This window comes from Syngnathoides biaculeatus, chromosome 17 (assembly GCF_019802595.1).
Source record: "Syngnathoides biaculeatus isolate LvHL_M chromosome 17, ASM1980259v1, whole genome shotgun sequence".
Lineage (NCBI taxonomy): Eukaryota > Metazoa > Chordata > Actinopteri > Syngnathiformes > Syngnathidae > Syngnathoides > Syngnathoides biaculeatus.
This window is the reverse complement of record NC_084656.1, coordinates 2,109,043-2,133,119: the sequence shown is the minus strand read 5'-3', so window position 1 is coordinate 2,133,119 and position 24,077 is coordinate 2,109,043. Positions and strand designations below refer to the sequence as shown.

The 24,077-nt window shown below is 41.6% G+C and overlaps 1 protein-coding gene across 2 annotated transcripts in view; it reads right to left on the bottom strand.

The window, feature by feature from the left end:
- The window catches only part of auh (AU RNA binding protein/enoyl-CoA hydratase), an 82,890-nt gene that overhangs the window by 42,971 nt on the left and 15,842 nt on the right, over positions 1–24,077 (bottom strand). For both annotated transcript variants that reach the window (XM_061800780.1, XM_061800781.1), the window contains 2 exons: positions 12,874–12,961; positions 790–876 (listed from right to left, as the gene is read on the bottom strand). In XM_061800780.1, the coding sequence (XP_061656764.1) occupies positions 790–876; positions 12,874–12,961 (175 nt within the window). The remainder of the gene's footprint in view (positions 1–789; positions 877–12,873; positions 12,962–24,077) is intronic.

The window sequence follows — 24,077 nt, the reverse complement described above, 5'->3', positions numbered from 1 at the left end:
CAGTCCCACAACATGATGCTGGTCCCCATTGACCGTGAAAAACGGATTACTGTATACACTCTTAAGGCTGTGCAATTGGGTAATTTGTTCAAATGGGTGTGGGATTGAATCAGTTTTGTGAAAAGCAGGTGTGAATCAGGTTGCCCCTATTTAAGGATGAAGCCAGCACTTCACGGACATGCATTACTCCTTGAAAGCCAAAGTAAAATGAGTTGCTCAACACATTGTTCAGAAGAACAGCGTACATTGATTAAACGTTTGATTAGAGAGGGGAACCCTTATACAGAGGTGCAAAATTTATAGGCTGTTCAGCGAAAATGGATCATTAATGCCTTAAAATGGAGAGTAAAACCAGAGACATGTGGCAAAAAAATGGAAGACAACCATTAAAATGGATCGTGAAATAACCAGAATGGCGAAGGCTCAATGATCAGCTTCATGATAATCAAAGACAGACTGTAAGAACTGTGACAATGAGGTCTGTGTGAAGCTAATCTATTTACAAGAATTCCCTGCAAAGTTCCTCTGTTGAAAAAAAAAAAGGCATGTGCAGAAAATGCTACAATTTGCCAAAGAACACATCAACTGGCCTAAAGAGAAATCTTAGAGATTTTTTTCAAGCATGAATGCATCCATCATCAAAAAGAGTCTTTTTAAACACGACATTGGTCAATAATTAGTTAAAAAAAAAAAAAAAAGACCTGTACCAATACCAAATTTGGACATACGTTTTTACTTGACAGTGACAAAATATCCATTCAAAAATAAATAAATTGTACAAATGTTTACCAAGTTCTGTTATTAGTGCTCTTGCTTTGGACACAAATGGTCCCACTTCACTTTGATGCATCTTGGCCCGCTCTTTAAGGTCTGCTCCTGCAAAAAGGACGACACATTATCATCAAGCTAGATTTTTTTTAAATTCACAAAATGTGGTGTACTGTATCAAAAGTGGGACTGTTAACCAAAAGGCTTGTGAATACACTTAGAAAAGTAGAGGAATGAGTTTTGAAAATTTTGAACTTAATATGCGTTACCTGTTCAGGATGTTTTATTTATTTTTTATGGTTTTAGTGTGTCCCCCTTAAGTGCACTGCTTGCACCAATAACACAGTATACCAGTCATTCACATTTGAAAAATGTACGAGTGTGGTCAGTCATGCTCGCAGATAAAGTTGCAGGTGTGAGTAGGGATGGCATCTCAAGACCTTAAAGTAACTTACTGCATTAATATAACATAACTGTAAATTAAAAATAAAATAAACAAATACATAACTAAAACAGAATACAAAAATTTAAAACTCAGAAATGATCATTTCCACTTTCAACTGATATTAGTAGAACATGATATAAAACGGTATTTAAAATTTTTCATCAATAAAAATTCTTGATCTGACAAAAGAAGAAGAAAAAAATGCACTGGCCTGTCAATGAATAAACATGAACGGTCAACACCCGCAATGTTTTGAAAATGCTGAAAGTTTAGTTCAACATAATTGGCGTGAGAGGCAACAAGCTAGCGATATATTGTAACAAACATTCCTGTCGGCAATTGTGATGTACAATTCTGGGGAGGGGGGGTGCACACATCGCTGCAACTGCCGTAAATAGGAGGCCAGCTTTATGCGCCTTTATGTGTGTGCGTTTGACAATGCAGCCCTATGGGGGCACAAACCAGTGCAATCTGTAGGCCGGTCCCAAGCCCGGATAAATGCAGAGGGTTGCGTCAGGAAGGGCATCCGGCGTAAAAACTGTGCCAAACAAATATGAGCGTTCATCTAAAGAATCCCATACCGGATCGGTCGTGGCCGGGGTTAACAACGCCCGCCCCCGGCACTGCTAACCTGCAGGGCGTCGGTGGAAATTCAGCTACTGTGGGTCGAAGACAAAGAAGAGGAGGAAACCGGATCCAGCGTCAGAAGAATAAGAGGAATGCACAGAGCCTACAACTGAGTGTAGGGACTTTGAATGTTGGGACTATGACAGGAAAAGCACAGGAGTTGGTTGACATGATGATTAGGAGAAAGGTTGATATTCTGTGCATCCAAGAGAGCAGGTGGAAAGGTAGTAAGGCTAGAAGTTTGGGAGCAGGGTTTAAATTATTCTACCACGGAGTAGATGGGAAGAGAAATGGAGTAGGGGTTATTTTAAAGGAAGAGCTGGCTAAGAATGTCTTGGAGGTGAAAAGAGTATCAGATCGAGTGATGAGACTAAAATTTGAAATTGAGGGTGTTATGTATAATGTGGTTAGCGGCTATGCACCACAGGTAGGATGTGACCTAGAGTTGAAAGAGAAATTGTGGAAGGAACTAGATGAAGTAGTTCTGAGCATCCCAGACAGCGAGAGAGTTGTGATTGGTGCAGATTGTAATGGACATATTGGTAAAGGAAAGAGGGGCGATGAAGAAGTGATGGGTAAGTACGGCATCCAGGAAAGGAACCTTGAAGGGCAGATGGTGGTGGACTTTGCAAAAAGGATGGAGATGGCTGTAGTGAACACTTATTTCCAGAAGAGGGAGGAACATATAGTGACCTACAAGAGCGGAGGTAGAACCACGCAGGTAGATTATATTTTGTGCAGACGATGTAATCTGAAGGAGGTTACTGACTGTAAAGTAGTGGTAGGGGAGAGTGTAGCTCGACAGCATAGGATGGTAGTATGTAGAATGATTCTGGTGGTGGGTAGGAAGATTAAGAAGACAAAGGTAGAGCAGAGAACCATGTGGTGGAAGCTGAAAAAGGAAGAATGTTGTGCGGCCTTCCGGAAAGAGGTGAGACAGGCTCTCGATGGACAACCGAAACTCCCGGAAGACTGGACGACGACAGCCAAGGTGATCAGAGAGACAGGCAGGAGAGTACTTGGTGTGTCATCTGGTAGGAAAGGGGAGAAGGAGACTTGGTGGTGGAACCCCAAAATACAGGGAGTCATACAAGGAAAGAGATTAGCGAAGAAGAAGTGGGATACTGAGAGGACTGAGGAGAGGCGAAAGGAGTACATCGAGATGCGACGTAGGGAAAAGGTAGAGGTGGCAAAGGCTAAACAAGAGGCATATGAAGACATGTACACCAGGTTGGGCATGAAAGAAGGAGAAAAGGATCTCTACAGGTTGGCCAGACAGAGGGATAGAGATGGGAAGGATGTGCAGCAGGTCAGGGTGATTAAGGATAGAGATGGAAATGTGTTGACTGGTGCCGGTAGTGTACTAAATAGATGGAAAGAATACTTTGAGAAGTTGATGAATGAAGAAAATGAGAGAGAAGGAAGAGTTGAAGAGGCAAGAGTGAAGGACCAGGAAGTAGAAATGATTACTAAGGGGGAAGTCAGAAAGGCACTACAAAGGAGGAAAAATGGAAAGGCAGTTGGTCCTGATGACATACCGGTAGAGGTATGGAAGCAATTTGGAGAGATGGCTGTGGAGTTTTTGACCAACTTATTCAACAGAATACTAGCGGGCGAAAAGATGCCTGAAGAATGGAGGAAAAGTGTTCTAGTTCCCATTTTTAAGAACAAAGGGGATGTTCAGAGCTGTGGGAACTATAGAGGAATAAAGTTGATGAGCCACACAATGAAGTTATGGGAAAGAGTAGTGGAGGCTAGACTCAGGACAGAAGTAAGTATCTGCGAGCAACAGTATGGTTTCATGCCTAGAAAGAGTACCACAGATGCATTATTTGCCTTGAGGATGCTCGTGGAAAAGTACAGAGAAGGTCAGAAGGAGCTACATTGTGTCTTTGTGGATCTAGAGAAAGCCTATGACAGAGTGCCAAGAGAGGAACTGTGGTACTGTATGCGTAAGTCTGGTGTGGCAGAGAAGTATGTTAAAATAGTACAGGACATGTATGATGGTAGCAGAACAATGGTGAGGTGTGCCTTAGGTGTGACAGAGGAATTTAAGGTGGAGGTGGGACTGCATCAGGGATCAGCTCTGAGCCCCTTCCTGTTTGCAGTGGTAATGGATAGGCTGACAGATGAGGTTAGACTGGAATCCCCTTGGACCATGATGTTCGCAGATGATATTGTCATATGCAGTGAAAGCAGGGAGCATGCAGAGGAACAATTGGAAAGATGGAGACATGCACTGGAAAGGAGAGGAATGAAGATTAGCAGAAGTAAAACAGAATATATGTGCGTGAATGAGAAAAGTAGAGGGGGAAGAGTGAGGCTACAGGGAGAAGAGAAAGCGAGGGTGGACGACTTCAAATACTTGGGGTCAACAATACAGAGCAATGGAGAGTGTGGTCAGGAAGTGAAGAAACGGGTCCAAGCAGGTTGGAACAGCTGGCGAAAGGTGTCTGGTGTGTTATGTGACAGAAGAGTGTCTGCTAGGATGAAGGGCAAAGTTTACAAAACAGTGGTGAGGCCGGCCATGATGTACGGATTAGAGACGGTGGCACTGAAGAAACAACAGGAAGCTGAACTGGAGGTGGCAGAAATGAAGATGTTGAGGTTCTCGCTCGGAGTGACCAGGTTGGATAGGATTAGAAATGAGCTCATTAGAGGGACAGCCAAAGCTGGATGTTTTGGAGACAAGATTCGAGAGAGCAGACTTCGATGGTTTGGACATGTTCAGAGGCGAGAGAGTGAGTATATTGGTAGAAGGATGCTGAGGATGGAGCTCCCAGGCAAAAGAGCGAGAGGAAGACCAAAGAGAAGGTTTATGGATGTGGTGAGGGAAGACATGAGGGCAGTTGGGGTGTTAAGAGAGGAAGATGCAGGAGATAGGCTAAGATGGCAAAAGATGACACGCTGTGGCGACCCCTAACGGGACAAGCCGAAAGGAAAAGAAGAAGAAGAAGATGTGTGTGCGTTTGACGTATTGGCCACACCTGAATCAAGCGAAAAAGTGGATGATAGTCTAACATCTTTTTTTTTTTTGGCCACGCCGTCACACTGCCTCGTGATCGACGCATTGAGCAACTGAACTGAACTGTAACTGAATATTCTTTGACATGGATCATTATAATGATGACTTTCGACGTAAATACGCTCGCAGTACGTGAAGCAGGTCAGAACATGTGCTTTTGGCATCACTCCCGTACATGCTCAGTACAGTTAACTTGCATTTCCTGTTTCCGGGTGAATACTGATTGTTTAGGAGCAGTCTTGTTTAGTTTACGTTTATGAAACAAACACGTAAATTAATGTCAAGACTACACGAAATAAGCGACGTCTTCCAATATCTATTTTTTTCTACTCGTAACAAATTTTACACGTTTTTCGTGCTCGCAAATCTGTACAGTCTAGCACGAAAAAGGAGCGGGGTCGCGCTCGTCAAATGTGAGTGACTGGTATACAGTGAAAAAAATGAGTATTTGAACTCCCTGCTATATTGCAAGTTCTCGCACTTAGAAATCATGGAGGGGTCTGAAATTTTCATCGTAGGTGCATGTCCACTGTGAGAGAGATAATCTAAAAAGAAAATCCTGAAATCACAATGTATGATTTTTTTAATGATTTATTTGTGTGATACAGCTGCAAATAAGTATTTGAACACCTGAGAAAACCAATGTTATATTTGGTACAGTAGCCTTTTTTTGCAATTACAGAGGTCAAAGGTTTCCCGTAATTGTTCACCAGATTTGCACACACTACAGGAGGGATTTTGGCCCACTACTCCACACAGATCTTCTCTAGATCAGACAGGTTTCCGGGGTGTCGCCGAGAAACACAGAGTTTCAGCTCCCTCTAAAGATTTTCTATTGGGTTTCGGTCAGGAGACTGGCTCGGCCACGCCAGAACCTTGATATGCTTCTTATGGAGCCACTCCTTGGTTTTCCTGGCTGTGTGCTTCGGGTCATTGTCATGTTGGAAGACCCAGCCACGACCCATCTTCAACTCTGACTGAGGGAAAGAGGTTGTTCCCAAAATCTCACAATACATGGCCGCAGTAATCCTCTCCTTAATACAGTGCAGCCGTTCTGTCCCATGTGCAGAAAAACACCACCAAAGCATAATGCTCCCACCACCATGCTTGGTGTTTTTGGGATGGAACTCATCATTCATCTTCTTCCAAACACTGTTAGGAATTATGACCAAAAAGTTCCATTCTGGTCTCATCTGACCACAAAACATTCTCCCATGACTCCTCTGTATCACCCAAATGGTCATTGACAAACGTAAGTCTTGGCTCAGTGCTTTGTTAATCTTTTGCTGTTTGAAGATGCATCCGACGTCCTGTTCGTGGAAAGTCAAAACAGAAGTCAGAGATGTTGAAGTGGTCGTTAATGCTGGTAGGTGGGTGTGGGGTGTGAAAGTGTCCTTTTCAAATCTGTAGAAAGAGCTTTTCAGGTTGTCAGCTAGCCTACTATTGTTCTCCACTTGAGGGAATGTCCCTTGTACAGTTATCCCTCTTTACTTTGGGCTTTACTTATTGCAGCTTCAGTGCATGGCAGCCCTCCGGGGTAGCACATGAACAGGTACATATTTGACATGTTTCAAACATTAGCAGGGATGTTGTGTGAGACATTCTCCCAGCTGGTGCATGATCACCTGTCTTTCCAATTAAAAGAGTTTGTGCGCTACTTCCCGATCAAAAAGGACCCACGAACTGCCTGGCGATAGATCCGCAACTCATTAAATCAACAAACCAGGTGAATCCAGCATGTCTGTTCAAGATCATCAACTGCTGGAGATCGCAAACAAAGTATTTTCGAGACGACTCTGCTGATGTTCTGGTGTAAAGTCATGGCAGAATATCTGGAGATCACCACCAAAGCACTGAAAACCTTGTTGTCACTTCCAACATCCTATCTGTGTGAAGGAGGTTTTATTCTGTAGTGACAGCAACAAAAACAAAACAACGTAATAAGACTGGACAAAAGCAACACACTTCGAGTGTCATTGTCTCCCATTACCTGTAGATGGGACCATCTCGTTGCAGAGAAACAAGGTCAGGGCTCCCATTGATTTAGTGTTATAGTGAGTTGAAATTTTCATGCACTTTAAATAAATTTTCGTGGCATATCTTATTTAGGAGCCATGTTTAAACTTTACTATAGCGACCAGTCAGAGAGCTTTAGGGCTGTGGTCGCCAACAGAGGGACGTGAGGCAGAGGGGAGAGATGATTCAAACTTAATGAAATTTTTCAGCCGTTGAAAAATAACATTCATGGAGTGTTTAATCATAAAAATAAATTGAAGTGTTGTCTGGGTATATTTAGATAAAAGAGAAGGAAATACAGAATTGCTGGTTCTTGGTCTTTGTTTTTCCACATGTATTTTTTTTAATTTTATTTATTTCATTATTATATTATTCAGGGGCTAAGAACATGGATGGATGGACTATGTTATTTATTAAAGTGCCACTGACACAAAAATCTAATTTTAAAATAGGTATTGTTATCGAAACTACAAATAATATCACTTTGATGACAACACCAGTCGGAAAAAGTGAGCTGCGAGCATTTTATAAAACCGCACTCAACAATGCGCATCGCAGTGGCAGCCATATTTGTCTGTGACGTCATTTGGAGGCATCACACTGGAGCCCTGGCATTGAAAACATTCTCTGTCGAATGCAATTGCAGATGAGCAAGACCAATTTTCAGATTTTTTTTAAAGCCCCTTTTGACATTGAAGCTCCTTTTGAGGAAGAAAACATCTCAGAAACGAGTGAAGCGACCAGGTTTCGAGCCATATTTAGAGGATATGAGGATCACTTCACCACGAACAACAGACTCCACGACACAGACAACGAAGACGAGGGACCCGATGAAATATTCAAAATGACTGTCTCATAATTGTTCGATTTCCTTACCCTTTTACACGTCTTGTGTATGTAGCGTACTCAGGAGGACCCACGCCACGTTATCGAAATTAATCTAGAGCTATGTGTTATGCGTGTCTATATTGTTATTGTAGTTAATTTTTATTCTTCTTTATTTTCCTCTCTCCCGGGGGCTCCTTTCTCCTACAATGTGCCTCCTCGCCCGACTCACTTTTGCATCGGGGGAAACGGAGGCCCACGCCGCCGCTTACGGCAGCCCGACACATTGAGCACCTCTGACTTACATATTTTATCAAGTTATTATGATGCACATCCTTTGTTACGTTTTGAGAGAAGGACTCCATCAAGTCATTGGACACTGATGTCTGGAATGTTTGGGAGGAGGGCTGTTGATGGAGCTTATTTGAGTACCACTCCTGCTTTTGGACAAGTACACAAGTACACAGACGCCACACTGTTTTCTGACTTTCGTCTTTTGGACATATTCAGAACAGTGGAAATAACATTCGCTTATTTGTAACATTTGTTCAAATTTGGTCACTATCGGTTGTTTGGCTAGTTAGGTCGTGTTACACGCTACTAAACTGTCTTTGTACTTCTAGTTTGTGTTAGGTATTGTTTTGTGTGTGATTGAATGATCTTAAACGCAACACAACTGCTTTGTTATATTTTGCTGGTTTGACCGAAGGGATTCTAAATTCACATGTAACATGCTATAAACTGAGACAAATTAGTCCCCCCCACCCTAAATATATATTTTTTTTACTAGCTCTGTACTCAAAGCTCGTGTCCTTTGTACTTGTGCAATCTATTTTTCACGACGAATTGGGCCTTTTGGAAACGTAAAGTGTGAATCCATCCTCCAGAGTATTAGAGCAAAATCCAGCAACACCAGCATTTTGGCAAAAACGCAGAAGAAAACAGCTAATTTCTCGGCTGTACAAGCAGTAAATACACTCGATCCTGCAGCAGAAGTCTGGAAAAATACGTCACTTCCAGCTTTTTCTTCAACCCCACACAGTCGACAGTTTTGTCATGGCATGAGAGTTAAAAAAAAAAAAAATATATATATATATATATATATATATATATATATATATAGTAGTAATATAGTATAATAATAGGTTCACTAATAAAGAATAGTAAGTACATTTATTTCAGGCTGTCCGGTTAGGGGTCACCACAGCGTGTCATCTCAGATGAACGGACATATTTGTTTGGCACAATTTTTATGCCCGATGCCCTTCCTGACGCAACCCTTCTCAGGGAGTGGAGGCCCCAGTGGGAGACGAATCCACAACCCCTGGTTTACCAAACCAATATTCTAACCACTGACCTCCGGGGTCTCTGTTCACTGATCAAGACTATAATTACTTAATTGCCAGAGGGAATAAACTTTTCGAATGCCTGCTACTTTTTACTTTAATTGATTGGTAGCGCCTAACCGACGGGAGAAGCTAGGGTGTGGAGGATCCGAAAGACTCCTGCCTGCTCTGGACAGAGTTCGAGCGGCGTGCAAGCAAGTCTTCAATAGTAGGTAGAGTGGTGCCGACAATCCGTTCAGCGGTTTTGAATGTCCATTGCATTCGGAGTTTGTTCTTTTTTGTGGCAGCCCCAAACCAGACTGTGATGAAGGTATACAATACTGATTGGATGACTGCTGTGTGGAACTGTCTCAGCAGCTGTTGTGACAGGCCGCGCTTCCTCAGAAGCTGCAAGAAGTACATCCTTTGCTGGGGATTTTTGAGGATAGAGTTGATATTCGACTCCCACTTTAGGTCCTGTGAGAGTGGAATTCCCAAGAACTTGAAGGTCTCGATAGCTGACAAGACAGTTGGATTGACAATATGATGAAACAGAGACACATTTCAATGACTCCTGTTTGCTTTGTTTGCCATGGTTGCTTTGTTTGTCACGTTTGCTGTGTTTGTTACGTTTTGGACCACTGTAAGTAAATAAAAAAGAGGATTCGTGGAGATGTGGTCAGAACGGGCTGGAGATGGAGAGAGACACATCCTATCTTCTCCTGCGGGAAAAAGTTCTTCTTGCGAGAGGTTGGGATGCCGCAATGTGAAATGACGATGTAATAGAAAGCGTCGTCACAAGGGTATGTTGGGAACATTATGCATTCTACAGGAGAATACATCATGCATTTGCTTTGGTTGTCACTTTCTATACTGCAATAAAAATGTTACTTTATTCTTAACTAGACACTTGTACTGTTTTGATTTTTGTCTCAAGTGTGGAAAGTCTAAATGCTGTTTAGTTGATTAAACATCCTAGTACCCACACAGCACCTTCAGCAGAAGTCTCCGAGTGATGAATGGTAACTATACAGTAATATAATACGGTGTGTGTAACAATTTACACGAGAAAGTTTTAATACATATATTGTAAGGTTTAACAATTAAATATTCAACTAAATACCTCTTTTCTCTCAAATACGCAAATACAAATATTGTTTACGTACAGAGAACCTAAGACGTTTCATCTTTACATTGCCCGACCCTCGTTCGCCATTTTGTCTGGCTAATGCTTGTCTGTGTTTGTATGCTGGGAGTATCTTCGCATTTTTTACCCTCCTTTTTAGACATTATCGCCCCAAAGAAGAAAGCTGTATCTTTTAGCAATGCTTCTGCAGCCAAAACAAAAACAATTACCATGGAATCAAAGATCAAGATCATAAAAAGATACGAGAAAGGAGAGACACCAACACCACTGAGGCTTCAGTCCGTCGACCGTGGTGACAGTTATGAAATACAAAGCCTGTATTTTAGTGCAGGTGAATGGTTCCGTTCCTATGTAGAATACAATGATCACAAAACAAGTTTCTTTGATACTTGTCGAGATAGAGAGAATTGAGGACCAAGTTCCTTCGCAATAGCCAAGCACAGCCTCCCCTTTTACTTCTCCATCCACCTCCCAGCAGTAATGCTATAGTGAAGAAAATAAGTATTTGAACACCCTGCTATAATGCAAGTTCTCCCACTTAGGAATCATGGAGGGGTCTGAAATTTTCATCATAAGTGCATGTCCGCTGTGAGAGAGATAATCTAAAAAGAAAAATCTAGAAATCACAATATATGACTTTTTAATGATTTATTTCTGTGATACAGCTGGAAATAAGTATTTGAACACCTGAGAAAACCAATGTTAATATTTGGTACAGTAGCCTTTGTTTGCAATTACAGAGGTCAAATGTTTCCTTTAGTTGTTCACCAGGTTTGAAGACACTGCAGGAGCGATTTTGGCCCACTTCTCAACACAGATCTTCACAGGTTTCTGGGCTGTCGCTGAAAAACACAATAGTTTAGCCTCCCCCCAAAAAATTTTCTTCTTATAGGTCTGGAGACTGGCTAGCCCACGCCGGAACCTTGATATGCTTCTTACGGAGCCACTCCTTGGTTTTCCTGGCTGTGTGCTTTGGGTTATTGTCATGTTGAAAGATCCAGCCACGACCAATCTTCAATGCTCTGACCGAGGGAAAGAGGTTGGTTCCCCAAAATCTCACAATACATGGCCGCGGTCATCCTCTCCTAACTACAGTGGAGTCGTCCTGTCCCAGGTGCAGAAAAACACCCCCAAAGCATCACGCTCCCACCCCCGTACTTCACAGTGGGGATGGTGTTCTTGGGATGGAACTCATCATTCGTCTTCCTCCAAATACGGTTTGTGGAATTATGACCAAAAAGTTCCACTTTGGTCTCATCTGACCACAAAACTTTCTCCCATTGACTTCTCTGTATCATCCAAATGGTCATTGACAAACTTAAGACGGGCCTTGACACATACTGGCATAAGCAGGGGAACCTTCAGTGCCATTCATAATTTCAAAGCATGGCGTCTTAGTGTATTACCAACAGTCACCTTAGAAACGGTGGTCCCAGCTCTTTTCAGGTCATTGACCAAGTCCTGTCGTGTAGTCCTGGGCTGATTCCTCACCTTTCTAAGGATCATTGAGACCCAGCAAGGTGATATCTTGCAATGGGCTCCCCTCCGATTGAGGTTGACCGTCATGTTTAGCTTCTTCCATTTTCTAATGATTGCTCCAACAGTGGACCTTTTTTCACCAAGGTGCTTGCCAATTTCTACGTAGCACTTTCCAGCCATGTGGAGTTGTACAATTTTGTCTCTGGTGTCTTTGGACAGCTCTTTGGTCTTGGCCATGTTACAAGTTCGAGTCTTACTGATTGTATGGGGTGGGCAGGTATCTTTATGCAGCTAACGACCTCACACAGGTGCATCTGATTCAGGATAATACATGGAGTGGAGGTGGACTTTTAAAGGTGGGCTAACAGGTCTTTGAGGGTCACAATTCTGGCTGAGAGACAGATGTTGAAATACTTATTTGCAGCTGTGTTACAAATAAATCGTTAAAAAAAAATCAAAGTGTCATTTCTAAATTTTTCTAGATTAGATCTCTCTCAGTGGACATCCACATACGATGACAATTTCAGAACCCTCCCTGATTTCTAAGTCGGAGAACTTGGAATCTAGCAGGGTGTTCAAAGACTTATTGTCTTCACTGTAAGTACATCTTGTTTATTTCAATGTATTTGTTTTTTTATACAAAGTATTTAGATGTAAATCCAACTTTAATGGTGGAATCCGACATGAATCAAAATTCAAGTTAAGTCGCTATTGTAGGGTTAGGATCTAAGTTGTGGACCGAGGAATTCCTGTATTTTATTTATTCATTTTATTTTCCTGTATTTCTGGGACCCACATAATTACTTGTGCCGCTACATTGGCGTTTTTCAATTTTCGCGGGTGGTTCTGGTCCCAATTGACAGCAAAAAACGAGGGATTACCATTAATGGTTCACAATTGTAATGCATGCCAGACTGATTTGGAGTCATTTCCAGCTTTGCTACATAATTATACCAACACTGTTATGAACTTCAATGCTGCACGTGTGCTTCCCAATTGTACTGCTGCTTCATTTGTGTATCCGTAAGCTTCTACATAAAAGAAATACAAATGTACACGCTGCACATATGGCTCTGTTTGTACCTGTATTTGTATCATGTATAGATAAGTGTGTCCAGCTCAAGCACTAAACAGAATTCAACATTGTATAAATTCATCTTAGAAAAGGACAAAAGAAAAAAAAAAAAAAATCAATACCCCCACCAAGACTTCTTACCTGCACAGAAGATCCCTGGAACTAAACTACAAAAAATTACACTTCGTACTTTGCAATTCCTTTTTATGTCCTCCACCGCTTCTGACATCTGAAAGGAAAATGGAGAATCTGAATGGAACACATACCACATGACCAACATGAAATTCACATACAGTGAACCCCAGATAGGATAGAGACTGAGACCGCTTGGGAACAGTTTACATCACAGATGTTGGTGCTAATTAATATAATATAAACAAAACTAATATCTTCTTTTCCTTTTAGCTTGTCCCGTTAGAGGTCGCCACAGCATGTCATCTTTTTCCATCCAAGCCTATCTCGTGCATCCTCTTCTCCAACACCCACTGTCCTCAGGTCCTCCCTCACAACATCCATCAACCTTTTCTTTGGTCTTCCTCTTGCTCTTTTGCCTGGGAGCTCCATCCTCAGCACTCGACCACTTCTACCAACATACTCACTCTCTTGCCTCTGAACATGTCCAAACCATCAAAGTCTGCTCTATCTAACCTTGTCTCCAAAACATCCAACTTTGGCTGTCTCTAAATGTGCTCATTTCTAATCCTATCCAACCAGTTCACACCAAGCGAGAGCCTCAGCATCTTCATTTCTGCTACCTTAAGTTCTGCTTCCTGTTGTTTCTTCAGAGCCAACGTCTCGAATCCGTACATCATGGCCAGCGTCACCACTGTTTTATAAACTTTGCCCTTTATCCTAGCGGATACTCTTCTGTCACATAGAACACCAGACACCTTCCGCTAACTGTTCCACCCCGCTTGGACCCTTTTTTTCACTTCCTCATCACACTCTCCATTGCTCTGTATTGTTGACCCCAAGTATTTGAAGTCGTCCACCTTCGCTATCTCTTCTCCCTGGAGCTTCACTCTTCCTCCTCCGCCCCTCTCATTCACGCACATATATTTTATTTTACTTCGGCTAATCTTCATTCCGCTCCTTTCCAGTGCATGCCTCAATCTTTCCAACTGTTCCTCCACCTGTTCTTTGCTTTCACTACAGATCACAATATAAATCTGCGAACATCATGGTCCAAGGGGAATCCAGTCGAACCTCATCTGTAAGCCGATCCGTTACTACCGCAAACAGGAAGGGCTCAGCGCGGAACCCTTAAATTCATCTGACACACCAACGGCAACTCTCACTGCTGTTCTGCTACCCTCATACATGTCCTGGACTATTCTAGCATATTTCTCTGCCACACCAGACTTGCGCATGCAGTACCATAATTCTTCTCTTGGTACTCTGTCATAGGCTTTCTCTCGGTCTACAAAGATACAATGTAGCTCCTTCTGACCTACTCTGTACTTTTCCACGAGCATCCTCAAGGCAAATAGTGCATCTGTGGTACTCTTTCGAGGCATGAAACCATACTGTTGCTCGCAGATACTTACTCCTGTCCCGAGTCTAGCTTCCACTACTCTTTCCTATAACTTCATTGTGTGGCTCATCATCTTTATTCATCTGTAGTTTCCTCAGTTCTGAACATCGCCTTTGTTCTTAAAGATGGGGACTAACACACTTTTCCTCCATTCTTCTGGCATCTTCTCTCCCATGAGTATTTTATTGAATAAGTTGCTCAAAAACGCCACAGCTACCTCACCAAATTGCTTCCAGACCTCCACTGGTATGTCATCGGGACCAACTGTCTTTCCATTTTTCTTTCTGTTCACTGCCATTCTAACTTCTCCCTTACTCATCAAAACCACTTGCCGGTCATTCACGCTTGCCTGTTCTACTCTACTTTCTCACCCATTTTCTTCATTCATGAACTTCTCAAAGTACTCTTTCCATCTACTTATTACACTTGTCAACATATTTCCATCGCTATCCTTAATCACCTTTACTTGCTGCACATCCTTCCCATCTCTATCCCTCTGTCTATCTCACATGTAGAGCTCCTTTTCTCTTTCTTTCCTATTCAACCTGGAGTACATTTCGTCATATGCCTCTTGTTTGGCCTTCGGCCCCTCTACCTTTGCCCTATGACGCATCTCAATGTATTCCTTATGCCTCTCCTCAGTCCTCTCCGTGCCCCACTTCTTCTTCTTCGCTAATCTCTTACTTTGGATGACGTCTTGTATTTTGGGGTTCCACCACCAAGTCTCCCTCTCCCCTTTCCGACCAGAAGACACCCCAAGTACTATCCTGCCTGCCTCTCTAAATACCTTGGCAGTAGTATTGCAGTCTTCTCGGAGCACTTCCTGTCCATCTAGAGCCTGTCTCACCACTTTCCGGAAGGCCACACAACATTTTTCTTTTCTCAACATCCACCACCTGATACTCTGCTCTATCTTTATCTTCTTTGTCTTCCTACCCACAACCAGTCATCCTACACCCCACCATCCTATGCTGTCGAGCAACACTCTCCCCCAGCACAACTTTACAGTCGGTAACCTTCAGATTACACCATCTGCACAAAATATAATTGTCAGGTTCACCAAGGGACAAAAAAAGAAGCAAAGACACCAGTTCAAGTCTCGCGAGGAGAGAGGAGAGGAACTGTCTCGTACAATTTACCACTGCACTCTCTGATTATCTTCTCCTCAGCACCTCTATTTATTTAGTTTTAAGACGGCCCTTATTTACATGGATGTTACAAAAAGGAGACGACAAGCAAAAAAACTTGAAACAAGGTGTACATGTATGTTCATGTGTATGTGTGGAAGACTGCTGAATAAATGTGTGGTCATCATTTCTTTAACAGGCAGCAGTTCTAACAGTTCTGATTATTAGATGTTTTTGTTCTTGCTATCTCCTGCTAGGAGGCTGCCACGTTATCTAGAGCAGAGCAAAGCATTTCTTTATTGGAAGCAGATGTATGATAATTATGATCACAATTAGTCCTCCATTTCCCCCCTGTTTATCCTACATTTGCTACCACATTTTCTAGAGCAGAGCAAAGCATTCTTCATTGCAGGCAGAAGCAGTTACTTAATACTATTTACAATTATTTCTACATTATCCTCCTGTTTATCCTTCATTTGCTCAAATCCTTAAATCATCTAATAGATCACCCTTTTGGCTTACATTCGGAGGAAAATATAGCACTAATTACTTGTAATCTTCTGGATCAGAGAACAGATCTGGAAGAGAAGTCATAATGTCATCATCGTGGTCAACAATATCACTGTTATTACTCTGTTGTGCCAATAGTGGATATATTTCTGCCAATTTTGAATTTGTCGGGGCAATAGCAGTGGTTATAAGTTGGTTAAGTTATGCCTTTATACAGGGAATACAACAACATCCACACAATGCAAGAATAGCTACAAAGAGCTATAGAAACTTGGACAGAGAACACCAAATTTTTAGATTTGCCAAACTTTTTTTTTTTTTTTCTTCCCACCACTCAGACCTGGCTGATGTGTTTACACCAGAGTGCTCCTTCGTCTTGTGGCTCAGGATGTGGAGGCCTTGAATGGCCCTTGTGGGTGACCCATCAGGTGCTGTGATATTTGGAATAAACAACACTGGTCACCGGACATTGAGCAGTCACCACCCTTCTCAGCCAGGAGCATGTGGACCGCTATGCGGTGCTGGAACGTCATGAGTGAGGTTGCAGCTGGTTGTTCCCTCATGGCAATAAAGCACGCTTCCGTTTAATTACCTAGTTTCTGTACATTATAATGTATGTAGCTGATTCTGTCAACGTTTTTATTCAGTTATCCATAACAAGATGGATTCCCATCCTGCAGCAATCTCGTTAACCAACTTATACTCATCTGGTAAGCCGTTGGGATGCCATTTGCATCAATATATGGCAGATCTCCATCTTTCCCAGAGGACCTTCGTCTTCGGGAGAACCCAAGGGGAGGTCCAAAGATGGATGCAGCCAATTGTATATCCTCTGCTTTGGATGGAAACACAGTCACAGATAAGAGCAGTGATACCAGTGTACACGTTCCTGCTGCATTTATCAGTGTGTCATACAACATTTGACCAACACACCAGCACAACAAATCGCTGCATGGGATCAGTGGGGCAGTTTGCAGATGGATATCATGACACCATGTTTTGTTGAGACTTCCCACCATAAAAATATGTCCGTGTAAAGCTAACATAGGTGAAATTAGCCAATGGAACATTAGTAGAAAATATCAGTTTATCATTTACTGCCTTAGTTGTTGGATAAACACTTTTCCATTTCTGACAAGTGGTGTTAGGAGTTCTTTTAGTCATTACCTCTCGGGTACAATGTGTTGGAATTTCTGTTGGAATGACACGCATTAGTGGCCAAGGGCCCATGCATGTGATGTAACTATAGTTTATCTTGTTAGCTGGATTCTACATAAATAACAACCAGTTTCCTATTTGTAAAAAAGATAATCATAATAATGAAAAAATGTTCCTCAGGCTTTTCCGGTTAAAATACTCCCTCCATAGTATACATACACTTTTGTATGGCATTTGGGTTTAAGGTAGCATTAAATTGGCAAATAGTGAGAAGAAAGTGGGGGTTTCATTTACCATAAGCCCAAAGATGGAATCGCCAGTAATTAGACTCTGCCAAGGAATTGAAAAAATGCTGAACTGATTCACTGGGAGGCACACATGGAGTCCTCCTCTCATGCCTCGGTGACTCCCGCATCGTTGTTTACCAATGTTATTTGAAATGAGGTTGCGCCTCTATCTTATGTGTGGTAGGCATAGTTGACTGAGTATAATTATTGGTTGTGTTATGTATTTTTGTCAGATTGACAGGTGTCCAAAAGTAGCATATGAACAAAAATATCATTACGGCTGTCAATGTTGCAGCCCAACATGCTATCATATTATTTAGCCATTTTGAAGTCATGTCGACCAAGTCACCCCTAAATGAGTCAAGTGTCTTTTAAATCTTCACCAGCCTTCAGGTATTTTCAGATACTACAAATCTGCACCCACCGTATGCTGGACTTTGCTCACCTTTCCCCTTGGGTGACTCAACTGAGATGACCTTTTACAATGTGTAAGGTGTATCGACGTGTTTCTTTCTGCTATTTTGTCCATGTCATTCAGCTCTTGCTGACCAGTTCAGGGTGTAGTCTGCCGCTGCCCGAAGTTAGCTGGGATTGGCTCCAGCTCTCTCTCCGAATAAATGCAGAAAGGTTGCGTCAGAAAAGGCATCCGGCGTAAAAAAAAAAAAAAAAAAAAAAAAAAAATCAAAAAGACAGTTACTGCCGCACCACCATGACAATGCCACAAAAATGGCTTTACACATTAATGCTGATAAAATTCCCAATTTGTTTCTAGTCCTATCAAATTGATGCAAGTGAAATTTCCGAGTGACACGCCATTATAAAACAATGTTTTTTTGTTTTTCAAAAGAAGTAAATGGATACACAGAAACGCAACTTTTTTTTTGCATTCGTTATCAATTAATAGCATTGGTATTATCTCTGGATCTGTGCAAACAACACAATCTTTTGGACACGTTTTTTGTATGTAGTTATCCAATTTTTTTTTTTTTTTTTTCATCATTTATCCAAGACCCAACAGCAAAATTTAACTGTTTAGTCACCATTATGACAGCAGTCTCACTCCCATGTGTAACCGGACTACAGCGATCTTGGCAGTGGGAATGAGAACAGCTATCTTACAAGTGGCCAATAAAAACAAATTAGTTTTGTGTTAACAATGGTTTCAAAGGCAATAACTTTCTTACAATCAACAATTGAACTCAAGTACCCCTTTTTGCAATTTTTTAAGCTGTTTGGGGTTGTTCATAACTCCTGAAAGGGACCCACTTGTGAGTTTTTTTTTCCCCTTCATCATTCGTCTATCTCTCATTGTGTGGAAAATATTGGAAATTTGTATGGTCTCCCAAACAGTGTTTTGAATGGAATGAAACCCTTACGTGCTTGTAATATATGTATAGTTGGACTAAATCTATCATTGTGTCCAAATTGCCCCTACGTGTGATTGTGAGTGCGGCTGTTTGTCTCCATGAGCCCTGCGAATGGCTGGCAACCAGGTCAGGGTGTACCTTGCCTCCTGCCCATTGACAGCTGGGATAGGCTCCAGCCCTCCCCGCGACCCTTGTGAGGATAAGCGGCAAAGAAAATGGATGGAGGGATGGATGGAAGTGTAGCTTGTGGAAACTGACCACGTTTTGGATGCACATTTCCTTGTGGATTATGTCGCGCACAGGTCAAACAAGCCCTCCAAAATGTTTTTGCATACAAGTTAAAACCATGGATCATGTAATGCCTTTGTACCAGGGCTCCCATTCCCCCTGTTGAGACCTGAGACTTCCCATGGCTCAAGATTGCCGCCCACTTAAAAAATGTTTTTGGTAGAATTTTTTTTGTATCTGTGCTGACATAATTCCCATTTTGTAATGTAGCACCTTATTTTTTCCACATTTTTAGTTCTGCTGGTTAGCTTTGTTGTTGCATTTTGTTTAACACATCATCTGAAAGTATGTCTTCATATGTTGCATGGTCAACTAATTCCATAAAGGTTTTGGCTGCTGCTTCTTTTGCCGTTTTATCTGTAAATCCATTTCCTAATGATACTTTGTCTGTATTTGATGTGTGTACTGCACATTTACATATGGCTATTTCATTTGGTAATTGAACTGCTATGAGCAAGTTTTCTAGTAGCTCTGCATGTGTCACTGTGTTCCCTGTAGTTGTCACTATTCCTCTATTTTTCCAGTATTGTCTGTGTAGATTGTGATACCACCGTGAATACAGCAGCATCTGGTCTCAGATTGTTTAAGACTGTCCAATAAGATATTGTCTGTACAGTTCAGTCGTCCCAATCCAAATCTGGTTGTTTTTCTGTCCAATCAGGAACATTTCGTACTACCAAAACAAATTGTCCCAAACTCTTCCACTCCCGTTGTAATGACGTGTGTGGTGGTGTCCATTCCTTATGTAGTGCATTTAGTTCGTCAGTCAGTCTTGTTCCTGCCACCACGACTGATGTACCATCTGAGTATAGATTATCAATCATGATTTTGTCTGGTGTGGGCTGTTATAAGTTTACAGTATCTTATACTATGTAGTCACATGAAATGAGTCACTTCCTACGTTATTTTGTCGTTGTTCAATCATGCCTCGAGCTGTTTGCAGCAAGAAATCTCCTGTTCTTGTGGGAGGTTTGTTTAGAATATCTAAGGTGTAAAAATACAGTGCTGGATTCCTATTTTGTAAGATATTTAACTGTCCTCCCAGTAATTCCTTTTTTTCTTTTTACTTCTATATTTCTTGTCAGAGAGGAAATTAAGCCCAGTCCGAGTTTCATCAAGCCATCTCTTCCCAACAAATGTATGGGGCAAATTAAAAGGTTGTATTTTGGGAGCATTAGTTTTGATGGGGAGATGGCTGCTCTCTTCCTCATCTGCGGCCACAATTATTAAATGTTTCGCATAAAGCGCCATAAATGTCTCCTTCCTCTGTCAGAAATGTGTCAACTTTCTTTTTCTTATTTTGTAGCACTCTGTGTGTAGTGCTTGGTTAACGTATTGTTACACGCTGCCAGTCGGTTTGTGAACTAAATGTTTTTCAACCCATTGTTTTGTAGGATTATTTGAATTCGCATGAAGAGCATTTTTTATTGCCCTTGATACACACTCCCTGGAGTGTGATCTTCAGGAATGCCACTGTTTCCTTTAAAACATGCAGTCATTGCAATTCTATATTCTTCAAAGGGTTCATTGTTGTTTTATTTTGCTCTTCCAACGGCAGAAAATTTTCGTTTTTGTCTAAATCTAGCAGAAGTGCGCGATATTAACCCTTGAACTCCCTGCTGCTGTGAGAAAGTACTTTGCTGTCATCCAAATTTGTTGTACTTCCACACCATTTAATTAAGATTTTCTTAAGGCTTCCGTTCCCTGGACGAATTATGTTACATCAACTTTATGAGATGTGATACCTTTTACGGCCGTTTTCACATCATCTTGAGTCCAGTTTTTTTGTGTTGTTTTTTTTTGTGTGTGTGTTTCTCTTATTTTATCCTGCAGGTTAACTATATATATTTTTTTTTGTGTATGTTGAGCTGGCCAGCAAAGTCATATTGTGTTATCCACGAATTTAGATGTTTTATTTTAGGAGGACATTGGCTTTCTACAAACTTCTAGTCCTTGCACATTCATTTATTTTTTTTTCCAGATATTGTTTCAACTATTTTGCTATTTGTCAACTATTTTGCTATTTGTTTTTCCCCTGTTGGAGTCAGTGGTTCACCTCAGGTGACTATACTGACTTCCCCCTGAACAGGGTGACAATTACGTTCCGTTTGAGATAATTCTCAAGCTTCTACCACAAGTGGCGGCGAATTCTTACCTCTGCATCCTCAAGCAGTTGTCACTCAATTTCCTGTTCAAATGAGGTAGCGAACCTCCACTCACACTTTTACACATGCACACATTTCACGGAGCTCACGTACAGGACACACCTTGCCCTTTTCTCAGTTTTATAGACTAATTAGTCTCCTCGATAGGGACTAGTATTCTCGAGGTTTGGTTCTGCCGCAGTCACCCAGACGCGCATTCACTCATTCCTCATGAGTGTGGGAGTTTCCTACTCACCAGAGATGCCTTTACTTCCTTCGGCTTCTCGTCAACCCTTAGCCTCCAGATGCAAAGTCGAGGCCCAGTCCCGGAAAGGGTCTCAAGTGCCGTGGCCACGGTCTTTGCCTGGACGTCGACTCAGCCCCTGGAAACCTCAGGTATCTTGAGATCCGGCTCGAAAGACCAAGTAAATGTCAGGTTTACCAATCAGACATTCATTAAACAGGACAAAAAAGGAAGCAAAGACACCAGTTCAAGTCTCGCAAGGAGAGAGGAGAGGAACTGTCTCGTACAATTCACCACTGCACTCTCTGATTATCTTCTCCTCAGCACCTCCATTTATTTAGTTTTAAGACTCCCCTTATTTACATGGATGTTCCAAAAAGGAGACGACAAGCAAAACAGTTTGAAACAAGGTGTACATATTTGTTCATGTGCGGAAGATTGCTGAATACATGTGTGGTCATCATTTCTTTAACAGGCAGCAGTTCTAACAGTTCTGATGATTTGACATTTTTGTTCTTGCTATCTCCTGCTAGGAGGCTTCCACGTTAGAGCAGAGCAAAGCATTTCTTTATTGGAAGCAGATGTATGATATTTATGATCACAATTCTTCCTACAATAATCCACCTGCGTGCTTCTACCTCCGCTCTTGTAGGTCACTCCATGTTCCACTTCTAGAAATACATGTTCACCACTGCCAATTCCATCTGTTTTGCTAAGTCCACCACCCTCGGCACCTCGAAGTTCCTTTGCTGAATGCCATACTTACGTATCACTTCTTTATCGTTTTCTTCGCCAACATTGAAATCTGCTCCAATCACAACTCATTCTCTGTCTGGGATGTTCAGGACTACTTCATCTAGTTCCTTCCAGAATTTCTCTTTCAATTCAAGGTCACATCCTACCTGTGGGGCATAGCCGCTAATCACAATATACACACTACCTTTAAGTTCAAATTTCAGCCTCATCACTCGATCTGATACTCTTTTCACCTTCAGACATTCTTAGCCAGGTCTTCTTTTAAAATGACCCCTACTCCATTTCTCTTCCCATCTACTCCATGATAAAATAATTTAAACCCTGCACCTAAACTTCTGGCCTTACTCCCTTTCCACTTGCTCTCTTGGATGCACAATATATCGACCTTTCTCCTCATCATCATGTCAACTAACTCTTTAGCTTTTCCTGTCATGGTCCCAACATTCAAAGTCCTTACACACAGCTGTAGAATTTGTGTATTCCTCTTCTTCATCCAACTCAGCCGCTATCCTCCTCTTTTTTGGCTTTGACCTAAGTTATCTTAATTTCTACCTATGCCTTCTAGATTAACATTTCCGGGTGCTGCAAGTCCGGGCCATGACCTAACTGTTGCACAATTCTTATGATAGAGTGGGGCAACAAATTCACCAGCCACTAATTGTTCTCCCATAAGAGGCCTGTAATTTTCACCATAGGTATAACTCACCTATGAGAAACAAAAAAAAAAAAAAGGGGGGGGGGGCGAGATTAACTATTCGGTAGACTTCACGCCAATCGGATAGGTGTGATCGGGATTGTCTGATAATGGGCATTTTATGCTTACAGCTTTTGTGTCATAATTCGCCAATTCAATTAATGACGTCGTAGATTGGCTGCGCACAAGACATTTAATGCCATGTCACAATCGTGTATGAATCCAAAGGAGAGTTTATTTTTAGTTTTTTTAAGTGTGCTGTGATGGGGTTTTGTCACCATCAATCACCACCAATTAAGTTGTTTTCAATCTTGTTAGTGAAAAAACATCACTCTGGGATTATTGTGGGGCATCTCAGGCAAACAAATTATTTGCACAAGTGGAGTATGTCTTGGGGAACTTCATCTAAATGCCTCAACAACAATTTGTTGTTTAGCCCCCCAAATCTTGATCATATAAAGTCTAGTATTTGGATAGTGACAAAAGTTTCTCTCAATACTCTTTGTTGGCAATGACAGAGGTCAAACGTTTCTGTTAGTCTTGACACATTTTTGGCTCATTCCTCCATGCAGATCTCCTCTAGAACAGTGATGTATTGGGGCTGTCGCTGGGTAATGCAATTTTCAACACTCTTCAAAGATTTTCTGTGGGTTGAGATTAGACTCTCCCAATCTGATCAGTGAGATCGGTGTTAGCCATGATGACGATTTTGTGCTGATCAGCAGCTTTAAAAGTATAATTTGTTGATTCGATCAGCAAAAGACATTTATATCGTAGCAGGATGGCCAATCTGCAGCTCTCGAGCTGCATACAGCTCTTGTCAAGGCATAAAAGCGTATCGAAGTTCCCTTTTTGCCCAATGTGCATGCACACGCGCTTTGTTTGAACTCATTATGGTAGTTGCGAGTGCCTCATTGCTTGTATTTTATTTATGGTATTTGTGTGCACGTTTTGATTGTATTTTTTTTTTCCCCCCCAATGGTATTTGTGTGCACGTTTTGCTTGAGTTTATTACTGGTACAACAACCTCAGTGGGTGTGGGTATCAGATCTGCAACTGTCCCACCACATTGAATAAAAAATAATCAGACATTAGGATGGCTACTGATTCAAAGTTGCACTCAGACCTTCAGTCATGTGAATATTTTAGTGTTGCATTAGATGAGAGTTGTGACATACAAGCCAAGACTTGGTTGAACTGGTAGTTTGTGTGAGAAAGTGCACACAATCGACTTTT